This window comes from Oncorhynchus clarkii, chromosome 14 (genome assembly GCF_045791955.1).
Source record: "Oncorhynchus clarkii lewisi isolate Uvic-CL-2024 chromosome 14, UVic_Ocla_1.0, whole genome shotgun sequence".
NCBI classification, from domain to species: Eukaryota; Metazoa; Chordata; class Actinopteri; order Salmoniformes; family Salmonidae; genus Oncorhynchus; species Oncorhynchus clarkii.
In genome coordinates this window covers 34,251,104-34,269,679 of record NC_092160.1, presented here as the reverse complement: position 1 = coordinate 34,269,679, position 18,576 = coordinate 34,251,104, and the positions used below count along the sequence as shown (strand labels likewise).

Genomic DNA, 18,576 nt, shown 5'->3' with positions numbered 1-18,576 from the left:
TCATTTGTGATAGAATAAACGTGATATCATTGATAGAACAGAATACACATCACATTCTGAATGCAGGAACACAAAGATCCAAGGCTGTCATTGGACACAACCATTTCTGAACCAAAGAAGCCTAACCATTTCAATCAGATCAGGCTATAACGTGTAAACTCAAAGGCTGTCCCTGATCTTCCAGTAATGAATTCATCTGACTGAGCTGCTTGAAAGAGGACATTTTCAAGAACATCTGAGGAACAGAGAAAGACAATAACGAGTGGCATGAGGAGCCCAGTAACCGTGATGACAGCCATGGTGTCTGTGGAGTTTAGGCTGTACACAACGTGCCTGTGTGCCCCCACGGTGGCTGGTCCAACCGGAGGAGACCAGCGAGTGCCTGTTTGCCATTTTTATATTTTTACCTTTATTTAACCAGGCAAGTCAGTTAAGAACAAATTATTATTTTCAATGACTGCCTAGGAACAGTGGGTTAACTGCCTGTTCAGGGGCAGAATGACAGATATGTACCTTGTCAGCTCGGGGATTTGAACTTGCAACCTTCCAGTTACTAGCCCAACACTCTAACCACTAGGCTACCCATACAAACATGAATACAAAAATAATAATAAGAATAAAGAACATGAACAAGAATAAGAAATAAAATGAACAAGTAATTAAAGAGCAGCAGTAAAATAACAATAGTGAGACTATATACAGGGGGGGTACCGGTACAGAGTCAATGTGCGGGGGGAGGGGGGACGACGACAATGCCTTGTTTTAGGCTTTGCAACAGCTACGAAGGCTTCTCCAGTTGCACCGTGTTCCCAGCATGGACGGGTGAACAGCGTTGCCGTTACATGTTGTCCTTTTGTGGAGGGAGAGCGACTACATCCCTAATCGCACCATATTCCCATTATAGTGCACTACTTTTGACCGGAGGCCTATAGAGCGCTACGCTATCGGGGGGGAATAAGGGTGCCATTTGGGATGCACGCAGTGCTATTCCAAACCACTGTACAAGAGAACAATTGGGCCACTGTGACAGTATGTTGGTAGTAGTGTATGTGTGACATACTGTCATCAAACTCAAAGCGTTATGACATCAGGCTCTTTCTTCAGGGTAAGCACATTTTGTCAGGCAGCAGTCTCCCACTCACAAGATGTGATGAATGTGGGCTATTCATTAAACTGGGCTACCTTGACGTACACATTTGTTTTATTCAAGAGAACGAGAACAGGTCAATGTAGCACTACAATTAAAGTATATAACTTCAATTGCAGTATATAACTACAATTACAGCATATTATAACTTGAGGCCTAGTCTCTTTTTAAAATGGTCTCTCTAAATAACACAAACATGTACCTGAAATGGCTGACTGTCTGCCTACTACTATGTATACAATTGTCAACATAGGCTAAGTTGATGGCATGAACGTCAGATACCTTATAAGTACCTATTTGATTCATTATCAGGTACATATAGTTTGTCTTGGATATTCCTCTCTGGCTCCAGTGCTCTCTCCTTTGCTGCTCTCTTCACTATCAGACCAGCTCTCGACAGTGGAAGGAGAGTCATTGCTGCTCTCTTCACTATCAGACCAGCTCTCGACAGTGGTAGGAGAGTCATTGCTGCTCTCTTCACTATCAGACCAGCTCTCGACAGTGGTAGGAGAGTCATTGCTGCTCTCTTCACTATCAGACCAGCTCTCGACAGTGGTAGAAGAGTCATTGCTGCTCTCTTCACTATCAGACCAGCTCTCGACAGTGGAAGGAGAGTCATTGCTGCTCTCTTCACTATCAGACCAGCTCTCGACAGTGGTAGGAGAGTCATTGCTGCTCTCTTCACTATCAGACCAGCTCTCGACAGTGGTAGGAGAGTCATTGCTGCTCTCTTCACTATCAGACCAGCTCTCGACAGTGGAAGGAGAGTCATTGCTGCTCTCTTCACTATCAGACCAGCTCTCGACAGTGGTAGGAGAGTCATTGCTGCTCTCTTCACTATCAGACCAGCTCTCGACAGTGGTAGGAGAGTCATTGCTGCTCTCTTCACTATCAGACCAGCTCTCGACAGTGGTAGGAGAGTCATTGCTGCTCTCTTCACTATCAGACCAGCTCTCGACAGTGGTAGGAGAGTCATTGCTGCTCTCTTCACTATCAGACCAGCTCTCGACAGTGGTAGGAGAGTCATTGCTGCTCTCTTCACTATCAGACCAGCTCTCGACAGTGGTAGAAGAGTCATTGCTGCTCTCTTCACTATCAGACCAGCTCTCGACAGTGGAAGGAGAGTCATTGCTGCTCTCTTCACTATCAGACCAGCTCTCGACAGTGGTAGGAGAGTCATTGCTGCTCTCTTCACTATCAGACCAGCTCTCGACAGTGGTAGGAGAGTCATTGCTGCTCTCTTCACTATCAGACCAGCTCTCGACAGTGGAAGGAGAGTCATTGCTGCTCTCTTCACTATCAGACCAGCTCTCGACAGTGGTAGGAGAGTCATTGCTGCTCTCTTCACTATCAGACCAGCTCTCGACAGTGGTAGGAGAGTCATTGCTGCTCTCTTCACTATCAGACCAGCTCTCGACAGTGGTAGGAGAGTCATTGCTGCTCTCTTCACTATCAGACCAGCTCTCGACAGTGGTAGGAGAGTCATTGCTGCTCTCTTCACTATCAGACCAGCTCTCGACAGTGGTAGGAGAGTCATTGCTGCTCTCTTCACTATCAGACCAGCTCTCGACAGTGGTAGGAGAGTCAGTGCTGCACTACTCCTCGATATTATCTCAGGTAGGCTATGAAATATTATCTCAGGTAGGCTATGAAATATTATCTCAGGTAGGCAATGAAATATTATCTCAGGTAGGCAATGAAATATTATCTCAGGTAGGCAATGAAATATTATCTCAGGTAGGCAATGAAATATTATCTCAGGTAGGCTATGAAATATTATCTCAGGTAGGCTATGAAATATTATCTCAGGTAGGCAATGAAATATTATCTCAGGTAGGCAATGAAATATTATCTCAGGTAGGCAATGAAATATTATCTCAGGTAGGCAATGAAATATTATCTCAGGTAGGCAATGAAATATTATCTCAGGTAGGCAATGAAATATTATCTCAGGTAGGCTATGAAATATTATCTCAGGTAGGCAATGAAATATTATCTCAGGTAGGCTATGAAATATTATCTCAGGTAGGCTATGAAATATTATCTCAGGTAGGCAATGAAATATTATCTCAGGTAGGCAATGAAATATTATCTCAGGTAGGCAATGAAATATTATCTCAGGTAGGCAATGAAATATTATCTCAGGTAGGCTATGAAATATTATCTCAGGTAGGCTATGAAATATTATCTCAGGTAGGCAATGAAATATTATCTCAGGTAGGCAATGAAATATTATCTCAGGTAGGCAATGAAATATTATCTCAGGTAGGCAATGAAATATTATCTCAGGTAGGCAATGAAATATTATCTCAGGTAGGCAATGAAATATTATCTCAGGTAGGCTATGAAATATTATCTCAGGTAGGCAATGAAATATTATCTCAGGTAGGCTATGAAATATTATCTCAGGTAGGCTATGAAATATTATCTCAGGTAGGCTATGAAATATTATCTCAGGTAGGCTATGAAACATGTCTCAGGTAGGTGTTTGTGCACGCTTAAGGATTTGTCACTACATTAGAGCATTATGACATGGTGTGGAATCCAGATTGATATGAATCCAAACAGATATACTCCGTATGGTTAAATGGAGTATCAGTTTGTATTCCAGGTTACATAATGCCCAGGATGTCAAAAAATACTTGCTAGTTTATATGCATGCTGATTTCTGTTGGCTGCAATACATGCTTGGTGGGAATTTGTATGTGATCGGGATGCAAGATCAGCTTTTATACTTTATACGCCAAATGTATTTGTTACTTGGAAGGTGTTTATATCTTCATGTTATAAAATAATAATTCTGCATTGTATTACTGCTGCTGTTTAATTATTTGTTACTTTTATTTTCTATTTTGTTTTTACCTAAAAAACTGTTTTTCTTCTTAAAACGTCTTAACGCGTTGTTAGTTAAAGGCCTGTCAGTAAGCATTTCACTGTAGGGTCTACACTTGTATTCGGCACACGTGACAAATGCAATTCTATTTTGATTTTCCTCTCTGTCAAAATATTATAAAGTTTTCATTGTTTTTTTGTTCTATCCCTCCAAGTGGTCCTGTGTACCAGTACTGTAATCCTCTTCCTGGTGTCCATCGAAGAGCAGTCATCACTGATGTTCAGATATCTTGGGTGGTCTTTCTACATCTGCTGTGCCACCCTCTTTTATGAATTGGTAGTGGCCGTTGTCCTGGGACTTGTGGAAGGTCCTGTTCGGATTGTACCAACTAACATAGGGGTAAGGGATGGTTCGCCTGTCATAGCACCGTGGACTCAATCGCAAATTGTCTCAGAGATAGTATATCGTGTCTCATACCATGTCTTCTTAAAAATGTACTTTTTTCTAATAAACTACATAACGCTCTTACCCCTTCAGAATAAGCATGAAAAAGCTATATGATTTACAAATCTACTAATTGCAGCTCAATCATATATCTTTGACGAAAACGGCTGATGTTGGCATTTGCACGGCTGAAGGTACATGACATTGCGCAAGAAACTGAAGTCGAATTCCACGCAATCGATGAAAAAGGGGCGGGATCCTCCTGTCAAATTAAACCAAGAACCAACACTACCACCTAGTGGCAGTCACATCATACAACCTGGCAAGACATCTCCAAACTAAAATAATATGTTACTCGTCAGAACTTGTATGCGGACCAATTTTGTTTTTATTATTGCTTATGCAAATTAGCAGTATTTTCTTGGGATAACAAACAGCTCTTTAGGACTTCCGCAGAAGGTTTGACCATGTGTGAAAATAAAAAATAAGAGGACAGGTGTCTAGAATCACCGTTCTTTTTTATTTGACATGTGGGTAAACATGAACAATATTCAGACAGAGAAAGGAAAACGTAATACAGGATGGTTGCCGTTCCCCCCAAATCAATGCGAATTACAATAGGTGCTTTCATTAAGACAAAGCAGAGACAGCGATCTTTACATCCTTTCATTTCCCTGCGGTAAAGTTAACCCATTTAGATAACATGATATATTTTATCCTGCGCATCAATCACACTGGATATTCACAGTGGATTCGTCCCAAAAGGGTACTCTATTCCATATACAGTGCCCTACTTTGGACCTGGGCCTTTATAGTGGCATTTGGGACACATCAATAATAGTGCTTAAATTACTGAAAGTGGACAGCTTGGCAGTGCAAGCTCATTCCAGTGGTCCACGAAGACATGTCAGCCAGGGTTCTTTCTTCTCATGATCATCCTTCATATCAGCACCAACCAACAGCTAACACACAGAAACAAGGACACGATAAGGCTAAACAGGTTGCGATGGTGAGAAGAGGAAGGAGCTGTAGGGATGGATGGGAAGTTTGTTCGATATTGAATTGACTGTCACTTAATATATTTAGAGTTCACCTGTTCTATAGAGAAAAGAGGATGATTCGTCACTTGGGGCCGATGTAGTTAGCCGCCTTTCCAGTCTTCTTAAGTGTTTCCAGAAGCACGTCCGTGTCCTTGTCAGACTCAATGAAAACCTTCTTGTTGGGGAGGTCGATCTCAAATTGGACACCACCTTACGCCAACAAATAAGACAGAAAGAAAAAATAAAACAATTTTAGCAAGCCAGTCAATATGACACAAGTAATCTATATTTGCTGAATTTAGCTAAACCACAGCACACCATTCTCAACAAAGTGTGTGAGCCTGTGTGTGTGTTGTTTAAGAGATGTTCCAGGAAGCTGGATTTGCTGTGACATTTAGCGACTCACCCAGTTTATTGAGGACTCGGGTGACATTTAGCGACTCACCCAGTTTATTGAGGACTCGGGTGACATTTAGCTACTCACCCAGTTTATTGAGGACTCGGGTGACATTTAGCTACTCACCCAGTTTATTGAGGACTCGGGTGACTGCCCCAGAGCATCCCTCACATGTCATGTCCACAAAGAATTCGTGCTTCTGTGGGAATAATTCACAAAATGATTCATATTCCAGGGGTTGTGTGTCATTCTCATGCTAGTATGGGACAGCTAACCAGTTAGCAAGCAATGACTAGCTAAGCTAGCTATGTATTCGTTTGATTAAATCAGGCTGGAATAAAATCAGGCTGTAATACACAATTAATTGGCATATACAGCCTTAAACTAATGCCTGAAAAATCATGTAAAATGTTCCTTACAAGCCAGAATGTTGAATAAAATTACATTTAAATGTACTCTACATCGGTTGTCAGTGCGGTTTAATTTGTTCTTCAGCTGCTTGAAATTTGAGACAAAATATCCACAGGAAAGTATTGTTAACCTATAGAGCCCCACAGTGGTGATGTCATAATACCCATAAAATCTAGCGGTCAAACAGGGAAATGGTTCCAATCGTTTTTTCCAACATTAATTTTCCCCATAAGGGATTTTAGAAACACTTAAATAAGGGCTGTGTTTCGTGTAGGCTTACCCTGGAGTGACATTTTGATACCCATGTAAATCTCTCTCGGACAAGGTGACTTTGATCAATATATTCGGCTCTGCAGTGAAAGTGTCCACCACCATGGACTCTCCAGGAGCACCATTCAAACCCTCAACCCTTTTAACATCTGTTGCATATGAAATGCTCTGGACAGCCCTGTCTTTGGGCACCTCGTTGTCTTTCCTTCTTGTGGGGCATTCCAGAGACGTGGCTTCATGGTTCCCTCCACAGTTGCATTTTCATCACTTTTATAACACATGACATGATCTTTCCCACAACTTGGACATCTTGTCTTCTCCCTTCTGCAAACACTTGCTACATAACCAAATGCTTCACAGTGATCACACTGCATTGGTCTTGGGATAAATGCTTTGACTCTGTAGTTTATACAGTGCATTCGGAAGGTATTCCGACCCCTGGACTTTTGCCATATTTTGTTACGTTACCGACTTATTCTAAAATTGATTAAATATTTATTTCCCCCTCATCAATCTAAAACACAATAACCCATAATGACAAAGCAAAAACAGGTTTATATAACTTTTTGGCAAATGTATTACAAATAAAAAGACTGAAATATTCAGAGCCTTTCCTCAGTACTTTGTTGAAGCACCTTTGGCAGTGATAAACAGCCTCGAGTCTTCTTGGGTATGACGCTACAAGCTGGTTACACCTGTATTTGGGGAATTTCTCCCATTCTTCTCTGCAGATCTTCTCAAGCTCTGTCAGGTTGGATGGGGAACGTCGCTGCACAGCTATTTTCAGGTGTTCGATCGGGTTCAAGTCCGGTCACTGGCTGGGCCACTCAAGGTCATTTAGAGACTGGTCCCGAAGCTACTCTTGTGTTGTCTTGGTTGTGTGCTTAGGGTCGTTGTCCTATTGGAAGGTGAACCTTCGCCCCAGTCTGAGATCCTGAGACCTATGGAGCAGGTTTTCATCAAGGATCTCTCTGTACTTTGCTTCGTTCATCTTTCCCTCGATCCTGACTAGTCTCCCAGACCCTGTCGCTGAAAAACGTCTCAGACACGAGATGTATGTGGCAGGGTCTAAAGACAATCACGAACTACAAAAGGAAAATTAGCCATGTCGCGGACACTAACGTCTTGCTCCTGGACAAGCTAAACAGCTTCTTCACCCACTTTGGGGATAACACAGCTCCACCGACGCCGGCCCGCTACCAAGGACTGTGGGCTCTCCTTCTCTGTGGCCGATGTGAGTAAGACATTTAAATGTGTTAACCCTCGCAAGGCTGCTGGTCCAGACGGCATCCCTAGCCACGTCCTCAGAGCATGCACAGACCAAGACCAGCTGGTTGGTGTGTTTACGGACATATTCAATCTCTCCCAATTCCAGTCTGCTGTCCCTACATGCTTCAAAACGGCCACAATTGTTCCTGTACCCAAGAATGCAAAACTGAACTAAATTAACTAAATGACTATTGCCCTGTAGCACTCAACTCTGTCATCATGAAGTGCTTTGAGAGACTAGTCAAGGATCAATTCACCTCCATCTTACCTGCCACCCTGCCACCCACTTAAATTTGCTTACTGCCCCAATAGGTCCACAGACGATGCAATCGCCATCACACTGCCCTATCCCATGTGGACAAGAGGAATACCTATGTAAGAATGCTGTTCATTGACTATAGCTTAGCATTCAACACCATAGTACCCTCAAAGCTCATCATTAAGCTTGAGGCCCTGGGTCTGAACCCCACCCTGTGCAATTGGGTCCTGGACTTCCTGATGGACCGCCCCCAGGTGGTGAAAGTAGGAAACAACACATCCACTTCGCTGATCCTCAACACTGGGGCCCCACAAGGGTGCATGCTCAGGCCCCTTCTGTATTCCGTTCACCCATGACTGCGTGGCCACGCACGCCTGCAATTCAATCATCAAGTTTGCAGACAACACTACAGTGGTAGGCTTGATTACCAACAACTAGACAGCCTACAGGGAGGAGATGAGGGTTACGGGAGTGTGGTGCCGCGAAAACAACCTCTCACTCAACATCAACAAAACAAAGACAATCATGGACTTCAGGAAACAGCAGAGGGAGCATCCCCCCATCCACATCGACGGGACAGCGGTGGAGAAGGTAGAAAGTTAAGTTCCTCGGTGTACACATCACTGACAAACTGAAATGGTCCACCGACACAGACAGTGTGGTGAAGGAGGCGCAACAACGCATCACAGGGGGCAAATTACCTGCCCTCCATGACACCTACAGCACCCAATGTCGCAGGAAGGCCAAAAAAATCATCAAGGACAACCACCACCCGAGCCACTGCCTGTTCACCGCGCTATCTTCCAGAAGGCGAGGTCAGTACAGGTGCATCAAAGCGGGGACCGAGAGACTGAAAAACAGCTTCTATCTCAAGGCCATCAGACATTTAAAATAGCCATCACTAGCACAGAGGCTGCAGCCTACATACACAGACTTGAAATCATTGGCCACTTTAATAAATGGAACACTAGTCACTTTAATAATGTTTAATTAATAATTAATAAAGTGTTTAATTAATAATGACATATATCATATGTATATACTGTATTCTATTCTACTGTATCTTAGTCTATGCTGCTCTGACATTGCTCCTCCACATATACATATATATTTTATTTATTTATTTTAACCTTTATTTAACTAGGCAAGTCAATTAAGAACAAATTCTTATTTACAATTACGGCCTACACCGGCCAAACCCAGGATGACGCTGTCCGCTGCCCTAGGGGGTCCCAATCACGGCCGGTTGTGATACAGCCTGGAATCGAACCAGTGTGTCTATAGTGACGCCTCAAACACTGAGATGCAGTGCCTTAGACCCATTCCTTACTTAGATTTGTGTGGTTTGGGTATATGTTGTGTAATTGTTAGATTACTTATTAGATATTGCTGCACTGTCGGAACTATAAGCACAAGCATTTCGCTACAGGTAAACTAGTTCGTTTCCTGTGGATATTTTGTCTCCAGGACAAACCGCACAGACAACCGGTAGACTACGTGTAAATATAATTGTATTAAACGTTCTGGCCTGTAAGGAACATTTACACGATTTTGCAGGCATTAGTTTCAGGCTGTATATGTACCAAAGCACTGCAATCTCAGCACCAGCTAGCTACTTAACAATGTAACAATAACACATCTTACGGTCGTCATGTTGCTGTTGTGGTTGAGTTCAAGATCAATTGACGTTCGCCTCTTTCAAAGCTTGCACGACTAACTAGGTAGTGAATGTGTTGCTGCGGGGCTAGCGACATCAAAGTTAGGGACCATCAACACTTTGCTAGATATTGGTGAAAGTAACTTGGCATTTTTGAGGCAAAATTCACATGTATAACGTTAGTGGGATGAGAGCACAAATGTACTGACTAATATCATTTTTTTTCCAGAACACTTTACAATGAAATTATTTTGGGAGAAGTCATTTTTTTCACATAGCTACATTGCTGCAGGTAACTTATCCAGATCCCTTAAATGTCACACCGGAATGCGGAAGTTGTTTTATCATTCTGGAACGTTTTGGAATTCTTTTTTTAGGAATCAGCTACAATTTAACCAAATATGAAACAATGGCCGAGTTCGCGAAAAAGTGACACATGGTGTCACAATATCGATAGATTCTGGCGCGGATTTAAATTTTTCAGATAAACAAAAAAAAATAAAGACTAGCCCAGTCTTCTCTATGGGCGAACACGCAGCGCTTACGCTTGTATCAACTTGGCCAATTAAATGTTTGTGGTGATGTTTCACACCAAACAATCGGCATCATTTCAGACTAACGATAATTGACTTAGCTAGTTTTGATGGAAATAGATAGTTTGCGTAACAAGACAGCTAGCAAGCTACAAAATTAAGTATCCAACATTTGGTCAGCTGACATGCACCCTCTTCCAAACCATGTGACCAAACGACCTTTGTACCGGTAGTGGTCTTCAAAAAGCTAGCATTAGCAGTTCACTTGTATTTCTACAGAGATCGCCTTTTCCTCTCACATCAAGTACAATATCGACGTGCATAGTAGGAAAAAAATACTGCTCTGCCAAGAGATGCCCCTCTAGCGAACTCCTTTGATGTAACACTACCGAGGCTGGAATCACTGCTTTACAGGTGAGTTATCGTGAATGAATCGTATATAACTTGCTAACTAACGTTACTTAGACACGATTGGAGCATGCAAAACAAACTGATTGATGTTTTGTCTACTAACGTTAACCAGCTGGAGGTGATGTAGCTGTAATATGTGATCAAACAATGATGTTGATATAGACTAGCTTGGCTAACAAATACAGCTCCAAACCAAACGGTTTCTAATGATGGCTTTGAGACATTGCAAAAAAATGATCTCTGTTTTGAAACTGCAGTAAAAGTGTAATAACTGCAGTCGACTGTGGTATTTTGGACGCAGTAATTGCAGAATGTAATTTTTAGGGGGTAAGTGGATCTAAAGTGCCGTACCTAGCTAACGTTATACCTATAGCTTTTTGTTGTTGTCAGCTAGTAAATTAAGTGGGTCGTTGTGGGTAAGTAGCTAACTGACAGCTACTGTGCCAAAGCCCTTTCGTAGGTACTTCTGTTAATTAACTGATCAATGAATGTCCTCATTATGTCCAGATAAATGAGTAATGACGTCTGACGAAATACTGGGCATTTTAGGCTAATCCAGGCATGTTTATATTCAGATGTAAAGCAAGGGCTAATGGCATGTCCATGCAGTTTTCAAACAATGTACTGGCAAGTGCTAAAATATAGGTGTGTTCCTGTCACCAGATCTCAGCTAGGGCTGGGCGATTTCAAATTAATGTTTTGTACAATATTCCAAATGCCTGTATCGCAAGAATCAAGTTCTTTTGATGTTTTTTTTAATGAGTGTTTGTCCGCTTGTTCTCATGTTGTGTTTTTGGTCTCGTCTCCTTCACTCCTGTGTTGTGTGCACCTTCTCATTTACACCAGAGATCTGGATATAATGATGTTCACGTCTGCACCCTAACAATGGGAGTCATTGTACCGAAGGCGGGAGGGTAGATGACAAGCCCATAGAAAAGCATTATGCTTCTTTTGAGAGCTTTTGGCCTCTTTCTCTCTGTTTACACACGCACTCATCAAGCCCCTCCCCCTGCCACTCACAAAATCAAATCAAATTTTATTGGCCACATGCCTCGTCAACAACAGGTGTGTAGACTAACAGTGAAACTCTTACATACTGGTCCTTTTCCAACAGTGCAGAGTTAAAGGTAAACACAGGAAAAAAAATAATAGGAATAAATCCACAATGAGTAAAGATAACTTGTCTATATACACAGGGTACCAGTACCGAGTCCATAATTACTTGGCCGTATACACAGGGTACCAGTACCGAGTCCATAATTACTTGGCCGTATACACAGGGTACCAGTACAGAGTCCATAATAACTTGGCCGTATACACAGGGTGCCAGTACCGAGTCCATGTGCAGGGGTACTAGGTCATTGAGGTAGATATGTACATATAGGTAGGGATAAAGTGACTAGGCAACAGGATAGATAATAAACAGTAGCGTATGTTGATGATTTCAAGAGGTATTGCAAAAATGGTCAACACAGATAGTCCGAGTAGCTATTGGTTAACTAATTTATTAATAATTATCTATAGGCCCATGCTGAATCTTTTCAGCCTCCTGTGGGGGAAGAGGCATTTTCATGGCCTCTTCATGACTGTGTTGCATTGAGCCTTTAAAAAAAAAAAAACTTTTTAGGGGGTAGATCAGCTTTAATATTGCAGATTGTGGCTTCTATCAATGTAATTGTCTGCATCATTTCCAATCCCCCGGATTAAAGATATATATATATATATAATATTCCCCTAACCACCCCTCCCCTAATTGGAGTAAACTAATGGACAACAACTTTTAGGCTTTTAGTTCCAGCTTATACATACTATATACATTTTAAGGACACAGTCTATTTTCCAATAGTTATCGTTTGTTTGTTTTTAGGCCCATTCATTCAGCCTCCCTCAACCCCTCCCATCTTATCTCTGAAGACCATCCAGTCCCAGCATTCAGCCTTCCTCAACCCCTCCTGTCTTATCTCTGAAGACCATCCAGTCCCAGCATTCAGCCTCCCTCAACCCCTCCCATCTTATCTCTGAAGACCATCCAGTCCCAGCCTTCAGCCTCCCTCAACCCCTCCCATCTTATCTCTGAAGACCATCCAGTCCCAGCCTTCAGCCTCCCTCAACCCCTCCCATCTTATCTCTGAAGACCATCCAGTCCCAGCCTTCAGCCTCCCTCAACCCCTCCCATCTTATCTCTGAAGACCATCCAGTCCCAGCCTTCAGCCTCCCTCAACCCCTCCCATCTTATCTCTGAAGACCATCCAGTCCCAGCCTTCAGCCTCCCTCAACCCCTCCCATCTTATCTCTGAAGACCATCCAGTCCCAGCCTTCAGCCTCCCTCAACCCCTCCCATCTTATCTCTGAAGACCATCCAGTCCCAGCCTTCAGCCTCCCTCAACCCCTCCCATCTTATCTCTGAAGACCATCCAGTCCCAGCCTTCAGCCTCCCTCAACCCCTCCCATCTTATCTCTGAAGACCATCCAGTCCCAGCATTCAGCCTCCCTCAACCCCTCCCATCTTATCTCTGAAGACCATCCAGTCCCAGCCTTCAGCCTCCCTCAACCCCTCCCATCTTATCTCTGAAGACCATCCAGTTTTGATTTATATTTGTCAACTGTGATGTTTCAAAAAGGTTCTGAACCTGTATACATTTTTACATGAGTTCTTTTATTATTTATTTTATTTTTAGTCCCACCCTTGAGAAATAATTTTACGGTAATGGAGGAGAAGTTGACCTTTCTACTGATAGCCTTTTTATGTCTCAACTCCTCAAATTACGTGCAGAGTAAACACTACTACAACGGGAGTATCCATGAACATTGATTTTTGGGACATGAATCCTCAGTTTGTCGAGCACAGCATTGAGGTAACACATACCGCTAGCAGCATTTTAGCCAAAGACTGTTATACTAGCTGTCTAGTCTATTTTTATAAATGTGCAAAAAGCATAAAACACAGTTTTATATAAGGATATGGCAACTCGTTCTCATTGTGAGAAATGTGGTAGGCCACTTGATTTCAACATCTGAACAAAGTGGACAGTCTAGTATGCTGTTCAAACAGTCAGAGATAGACAGAAAGGTGGCCATACTTCAACTGTTCAGCATTGTTAACTAGCAAATAGATCCAAGTTGGTTAAACTTGTAGTCATAAACTGTTCTCTCTGCTACCGCACAACAACAGTACCGGCGTGCCAAGTCTAGGTCAAAAAGACTTCTTAACAGCTTCAACCCCCCAAGCCATAAGACTCCTATTACAGCTAATCAAATATCTACCCAGACTATTTGCATTCCACCCCCCTCTTTATGCAACTTCTACTCTCTGTTTATTATGTTTGTCACTTTAATTCTACCTACAGTTGAAGTCCGAAGTTTAAATGCACTTAGGTTGGAGTCATTAACTCGTTTTTAAACCACTCCACAAATTTCTCGTTAAAACAAACTATAGTTTTGGTAAGTCAGTTAGAACATCTACTTTGTGCATGACATAAGTAATTGTTCCAACAATTATTTACAGACAGATTATTTCACTGTATCACAATTCCAGTGGCTCAAAAGTTTACATACACTAATTTGACTGTGCCTTTCAACAGCTTGGAAAATTCTCGAAAATGATGTCATGGCTTTAGAAGCTTCTGATAGGCTAATTGACATAATTTGAGTCAATTTGAGGTGTACCTCTGGATGTATTTCAAGGCCTACCTTCAAACTCAGTGCCTCTTTGCTTGACATCATGGGAAAATCGTAGACCACCACAAGTCTGGTTCATCCTTGGGAGCAATTTCCAAACGCCCGAAGGTACCACGCTCATCTGTACAAACAATAGTACGCAAGTATAAACACCATGGGACCAGGCAGACGTCATACCGCTCAGGAAGGAGACACGTTGTCTCCTAGAGTGTGAATAGTGGTGTGAATAGTGCAAATCAATCCCAGAACAGCAGGAAAGACCTTGTGAAGATGCTGGAGGAAACGGGTACAAAAGTATCTATATCCACAGTAAAACGAGTCCGATATCGACATAACCTGAAAGGCCTCTCAGCAAGAAGCCACTGCTCCAAAACCGCCATAAAAAAGCCAGACTATGGTTTGCAACTGCACATGGGGACAAAGATAGTAATTTTTTGAGAAATGTCCTCTGGTCTGATGAAACAAAAAAATAACTGTTTGGCTATAATGACCATTGTTATATTTGGAGGGAAAAGGGGGAGGCTTGCAAGCCGAAGAACACCATCCCAACCGTGAAGCACGGGGGTGGCAGCATCATGTTGTGGGGCTGCTTTGCTGCAGGAGGGACTGGTGCACTTCACAAAATAGATGGCAGCATGAGGATGGAAAATTATGTGGATATATTGAAGCAACATCTCAAAGCATCAGTCAGGAAGTTAACGCTTGGTCGCAAATGGGTCTTCCAAATGGACAATGACCCCAAGCATACTTCCAAAGTTGTGGCAAAATGGCTTAAGTACAACAAAGTCAAGGTATTGGAGTGGCCATCACGAAGCCCTGACCTCAATCCTATGGAAAATGTGTGGGCAGAACTGAAAAAGCGTGTGCTATCAAGGAGGCCTACAAACCTGACTCGGTTACACCAGCTCTGTCAGGAGGAATGGGCCAAAATTCACCCAACTTATTGTGGGTAGCTTGTGGAAGGCTACCCGATACGTTTGACTCAAGTTAAACATTGTAAAGGCAATGCTACAAAATACTAATTGAGTGTATGTAAACTTCTGACCCACTGGGAATGTGATGAAATAAATAAAAGCTGAAATAAATCATTGACTCTACTATTATTCTGACATTTCACATTCTTAAAATAAAGTGGTGATCCTAACTGACCTAAGACAGAGATTTTTTACTAGGATTAAATGTCAGGAATTATGAAACTGAGTTTAAATGTATTTGGCTAAGGTGTATGTTAACTTCCGACATCAACTGTACATATTACCTCGACTAACCGGTGCCCCTGCACATTGACTCTGTACCAGTACCCCCTGTATATAGCCTCCACATTGACTCTGTACCGGTACCCCCTGTATATAGCCTCCACATTGACTCTGTACCGGTACCCCCTGTATATAGCCTCCACATTGACTCTGTACCGGTACCCCCTGTATATAGCCTCCACATTCACTCTGTACCGGTACCCCCTGTATATAGCCTCCACATTGACTCTGTACCGGTACCCCCTGTATATAGCCTCCACATTGACTCTGTACCGGTACCCCCTGTATATAGCCTCCACATTGACTCTGTACCGGTACCCCCTGTATACAGCCTCCACATTGACTCTGTACCGGTACACCCTCACATTGACTCTGTACCGGTACCCCCTGTATATAGCCTCCACATTGACTCTCTACCGGTACCCCCTGTATATAGCCTCGCTGTTGTTATTTTACTGAAGCTCTTTAATTATTTGTCACTTTTATTTTTTACTTATCTGGTTTATACTGTTCTTTCGTTGTCCAGAAGCCAAAGGCTCAATCCTAGTCATATTAGCAACCCCTGCTAGCTGTTGCTATTATATTACCCCTCTTTCTAAAATTCTAACAGAGATTTTCATCTCTATCACAACTGCTCGCATTAGGTTAAGAAGGGTGTTTTTCCGAGAATTACATTTTGGTAAATGTATGAAAATGAAGTTTTATTAGCGGCTTTATTACAGGAGTTGCATGTTCAATAACAGGATATAGCCTTTTGGTTTGCTGACTGATAACAGGATATGCCTTTTGGTTTGCTGACTGATAACAGGATATGCCTTTTGGTTTGCTGGCTGATAACAAGATATGCCTTTTGGTTTGCTGGCTGATAACAAGATATGCCTTTTGGTTTGCTGGCTGATAACAGGATATGCCTTTTGGTTTGCTGGCTGATAACAGGATATGCCTTTTGGTTTGCTGGCTGATAACAGGATATGCCTTTTGGTTTGCTGGCTGATAACAGGATATGCCTTTTGGTTTGCTGGCTGATAACAGGATATGCCTTTTGGTTTGCTGGCTGATAACAGGATATGCCTTTTGGTTTGCTGGCTGATAACAGGATATGCCTTTTGGTTTGCTGGCTGATAACAGGATATGCCTTTTGGTTTGCTGGCTGATAACAGGATATGCCTTTTGGTTTGCTGGCTGATAACAGGATATGCCTTTTGGTTTGCTGGCTGATAACAGGATATGCCTTTTGGTTTGCTGACTGATAACAGGATATAGCCTTTTGAACTGTCAGACAATAGGCTTGTCATTGTTGCATGTTTCCTTTAAGCTCTTAATGAAAAATGTCTTACTTGTAGGCATGCATATTATCAGAGAAGAGGCAAAGCAAGAGGTTTTACTCTCGTCTAAATCTGTCCAAAATACACCTGCTCGTTGAACATCTCATTCCAAAATGATGGGCATTAATATGGAGTTGGTCCCCCCCCCCCTTTTGCTGCTATAACAGCCTCCACTCTTCTGTGAAGGATTTCCACTAGATGTTGGAACATTGCTGTGGGGACTTCCATTCTACCACAGCTTCCATTCTACCACTAGCACATTAGTGAGGTAAGGCGCTGACGTTGGGCGTTATTTGGCATTCCATTTTATCCCAAAGGTGTTCGATGGTGTTGAAGTCAGGGCTCTGTGCAGGCCAGTCAAGTTCTTCCACACTGATCTCGACAAACCATTTCTGTGTGGGCCTCGCTTTGTGCACGGTGGCATTGTCATGCTGAAACAGGAAAGGGCCTTCCTCAAACTATTGCCACAAAGTTGGAAGCACAGAATTGTCCAGAATGTCATTCTATACTATAGCGTTCCCTTCACTTGAAATAAGGGGCCCAAACCATGAAAAACAGCACCAGACCATTATTTATCTTCCACCAAACTTTATGGTTGGCACTACTATGCATTGGTGCGGGTAGTGTTCTCCTGGCACCCACCAAACCCAGATTCGTCCGTCGTCTGCCAGATGGTGAAGTGTGATTCATCACGCAAGAGAACACATTACTACTGCTCCAGAGTCCAATGGCGGCGAGCTTTATACCAGTCCAGCCGACGCTTGGCATTGCACATGGTGATCTTAGGCTTGTGTGCTGCTGCTCGGCCATGGAAACCCATTTCATGAAGCTCCCGACGAACAGTTCTTGTGCTAACATTACTTCCAGAGGCAGCTTGGAACTCGGGAGTGAGTGTTGCAACCGAGGACAGACGATTTATACAAGCTACACACTTCAGCACTCGGCGGTCCTGTTCTGTGAACTTGTGTGGCCTGCCACTTCGCGGCTGAGCCATTGTTGCTCCTAGACGTTGGGAAGGTGGCATCATATGACAGTGCCTCGTTGAACGTTACCGAGCTCTTCAGTTAGGCCATTCTACTGCCAATGTTTGTCTATTGAGATTGCATGGCGGTGTGCTCGATTTTATGCACCCGTCAGCAAAGGATGTTGCTGAAATGGCCGAATCCACTAATTTGAAGGGGTGTTCACATACTTTTGTGTATATGTTGAGCCTAGCCCAGAGCTGAACCTCTAAACTGTCTGTATAACTGAGTCTATAAGGTCCAGTTCTGTGTTAATATTGCATCATCTGTAGAACTGTGCATTTTCCATGTCAGAAGGGATTTTCTTATTTGCATTTCATCATAACCTGGAACAAAGTAAATACATACTGACAACATTCAGCAAATTGTATTGCTTCATGACGCCGACAGGTTAGAGGTCAAAAGTTTGGATCTATGAATATAGTCTCCTAGTTAAGAAGGGTATCATCTCCTAGCTATGTATCTTCAATGCAAGATCATTTTCTATGTTCCTCCTCTGACAAGGAACAAAAAGAAAAAGAACTGTACTTGATTGTCTAAAAATAATAAATATTGATTAGGTTTAATAGCCATTTTTAAAAACTCACTTGACTACTTACTACTTGTCTAAGTTATTCTTCATCA

General features: G+C 42.6%; 3 protein-coding genes across 4 annotated transcripts in view; 1 reads left to right on the top strand and 2 right to left on the bottom strand.

Moving 5' to 3' along the window:
- Positions 1–1,455: 1,455 nt before the first annotated feature.
- LOC139365883 (clumping factor A-like) lies at positions 1,456–4,526 on the bottom strand. The gene is made up of 2 exons (XM_071102939.1): positions 4,510–4,526; positions 1,456–2,698 (listed from the first exon to the last, which is right to left on the bottom strand). Exons 1-2 carry the CDS (start codon positions 4,524–4,526, stop codon positions 1,456–1,458), a joined length of 1,260 nt encoding a protein of 419 aa, XP_070959040.1.
- Positions 4,527–4,794: 268 nt separating this feature from the next.
- LOC139366555 (antioxidant 1 copper chaperone) lies at positions 4,795–10,472 on the bottom strand. Its single transcript, XM_071104176.1, has 4 exons — positions 9,715–10,472; positions 5,988–6,060; positions 5,518–5,674; positions 4,795–5,386 (listed from the first exon to the last, which is right to left on the bottom strand). The coding sequence occupies exons 1-3, from the start codon at positions 9,721–9,723 to the stop codon at positions 5,547–5,549; spliced, it is 210 nt and encodes a 69-aa protein (XP_070960277.1). The 5' UTR covers positions 9,724–10,472; the 3' UTR covers positions 4,795–5,386; positions 5,518–5,546.
- Positions 10,458–18,576, top strand: part of LOC139366554 (solute carrier family 36 member 1) — a 37,284-nt gene continuing 29,165 nt past the window's right edge. The window contains exon 1 of one of the 2 annotated variants that reach the window (XM_071104174.1): positions 10,458–10,674. The gene's annotated coding sequence lies outside the window, so the exon portion shown is untranslated. The remainder of the gene's footprint in view (positions 10,675–18,576) is intronic. The other variant, XM_071104175.1, reaches the window with a different exon arrangement.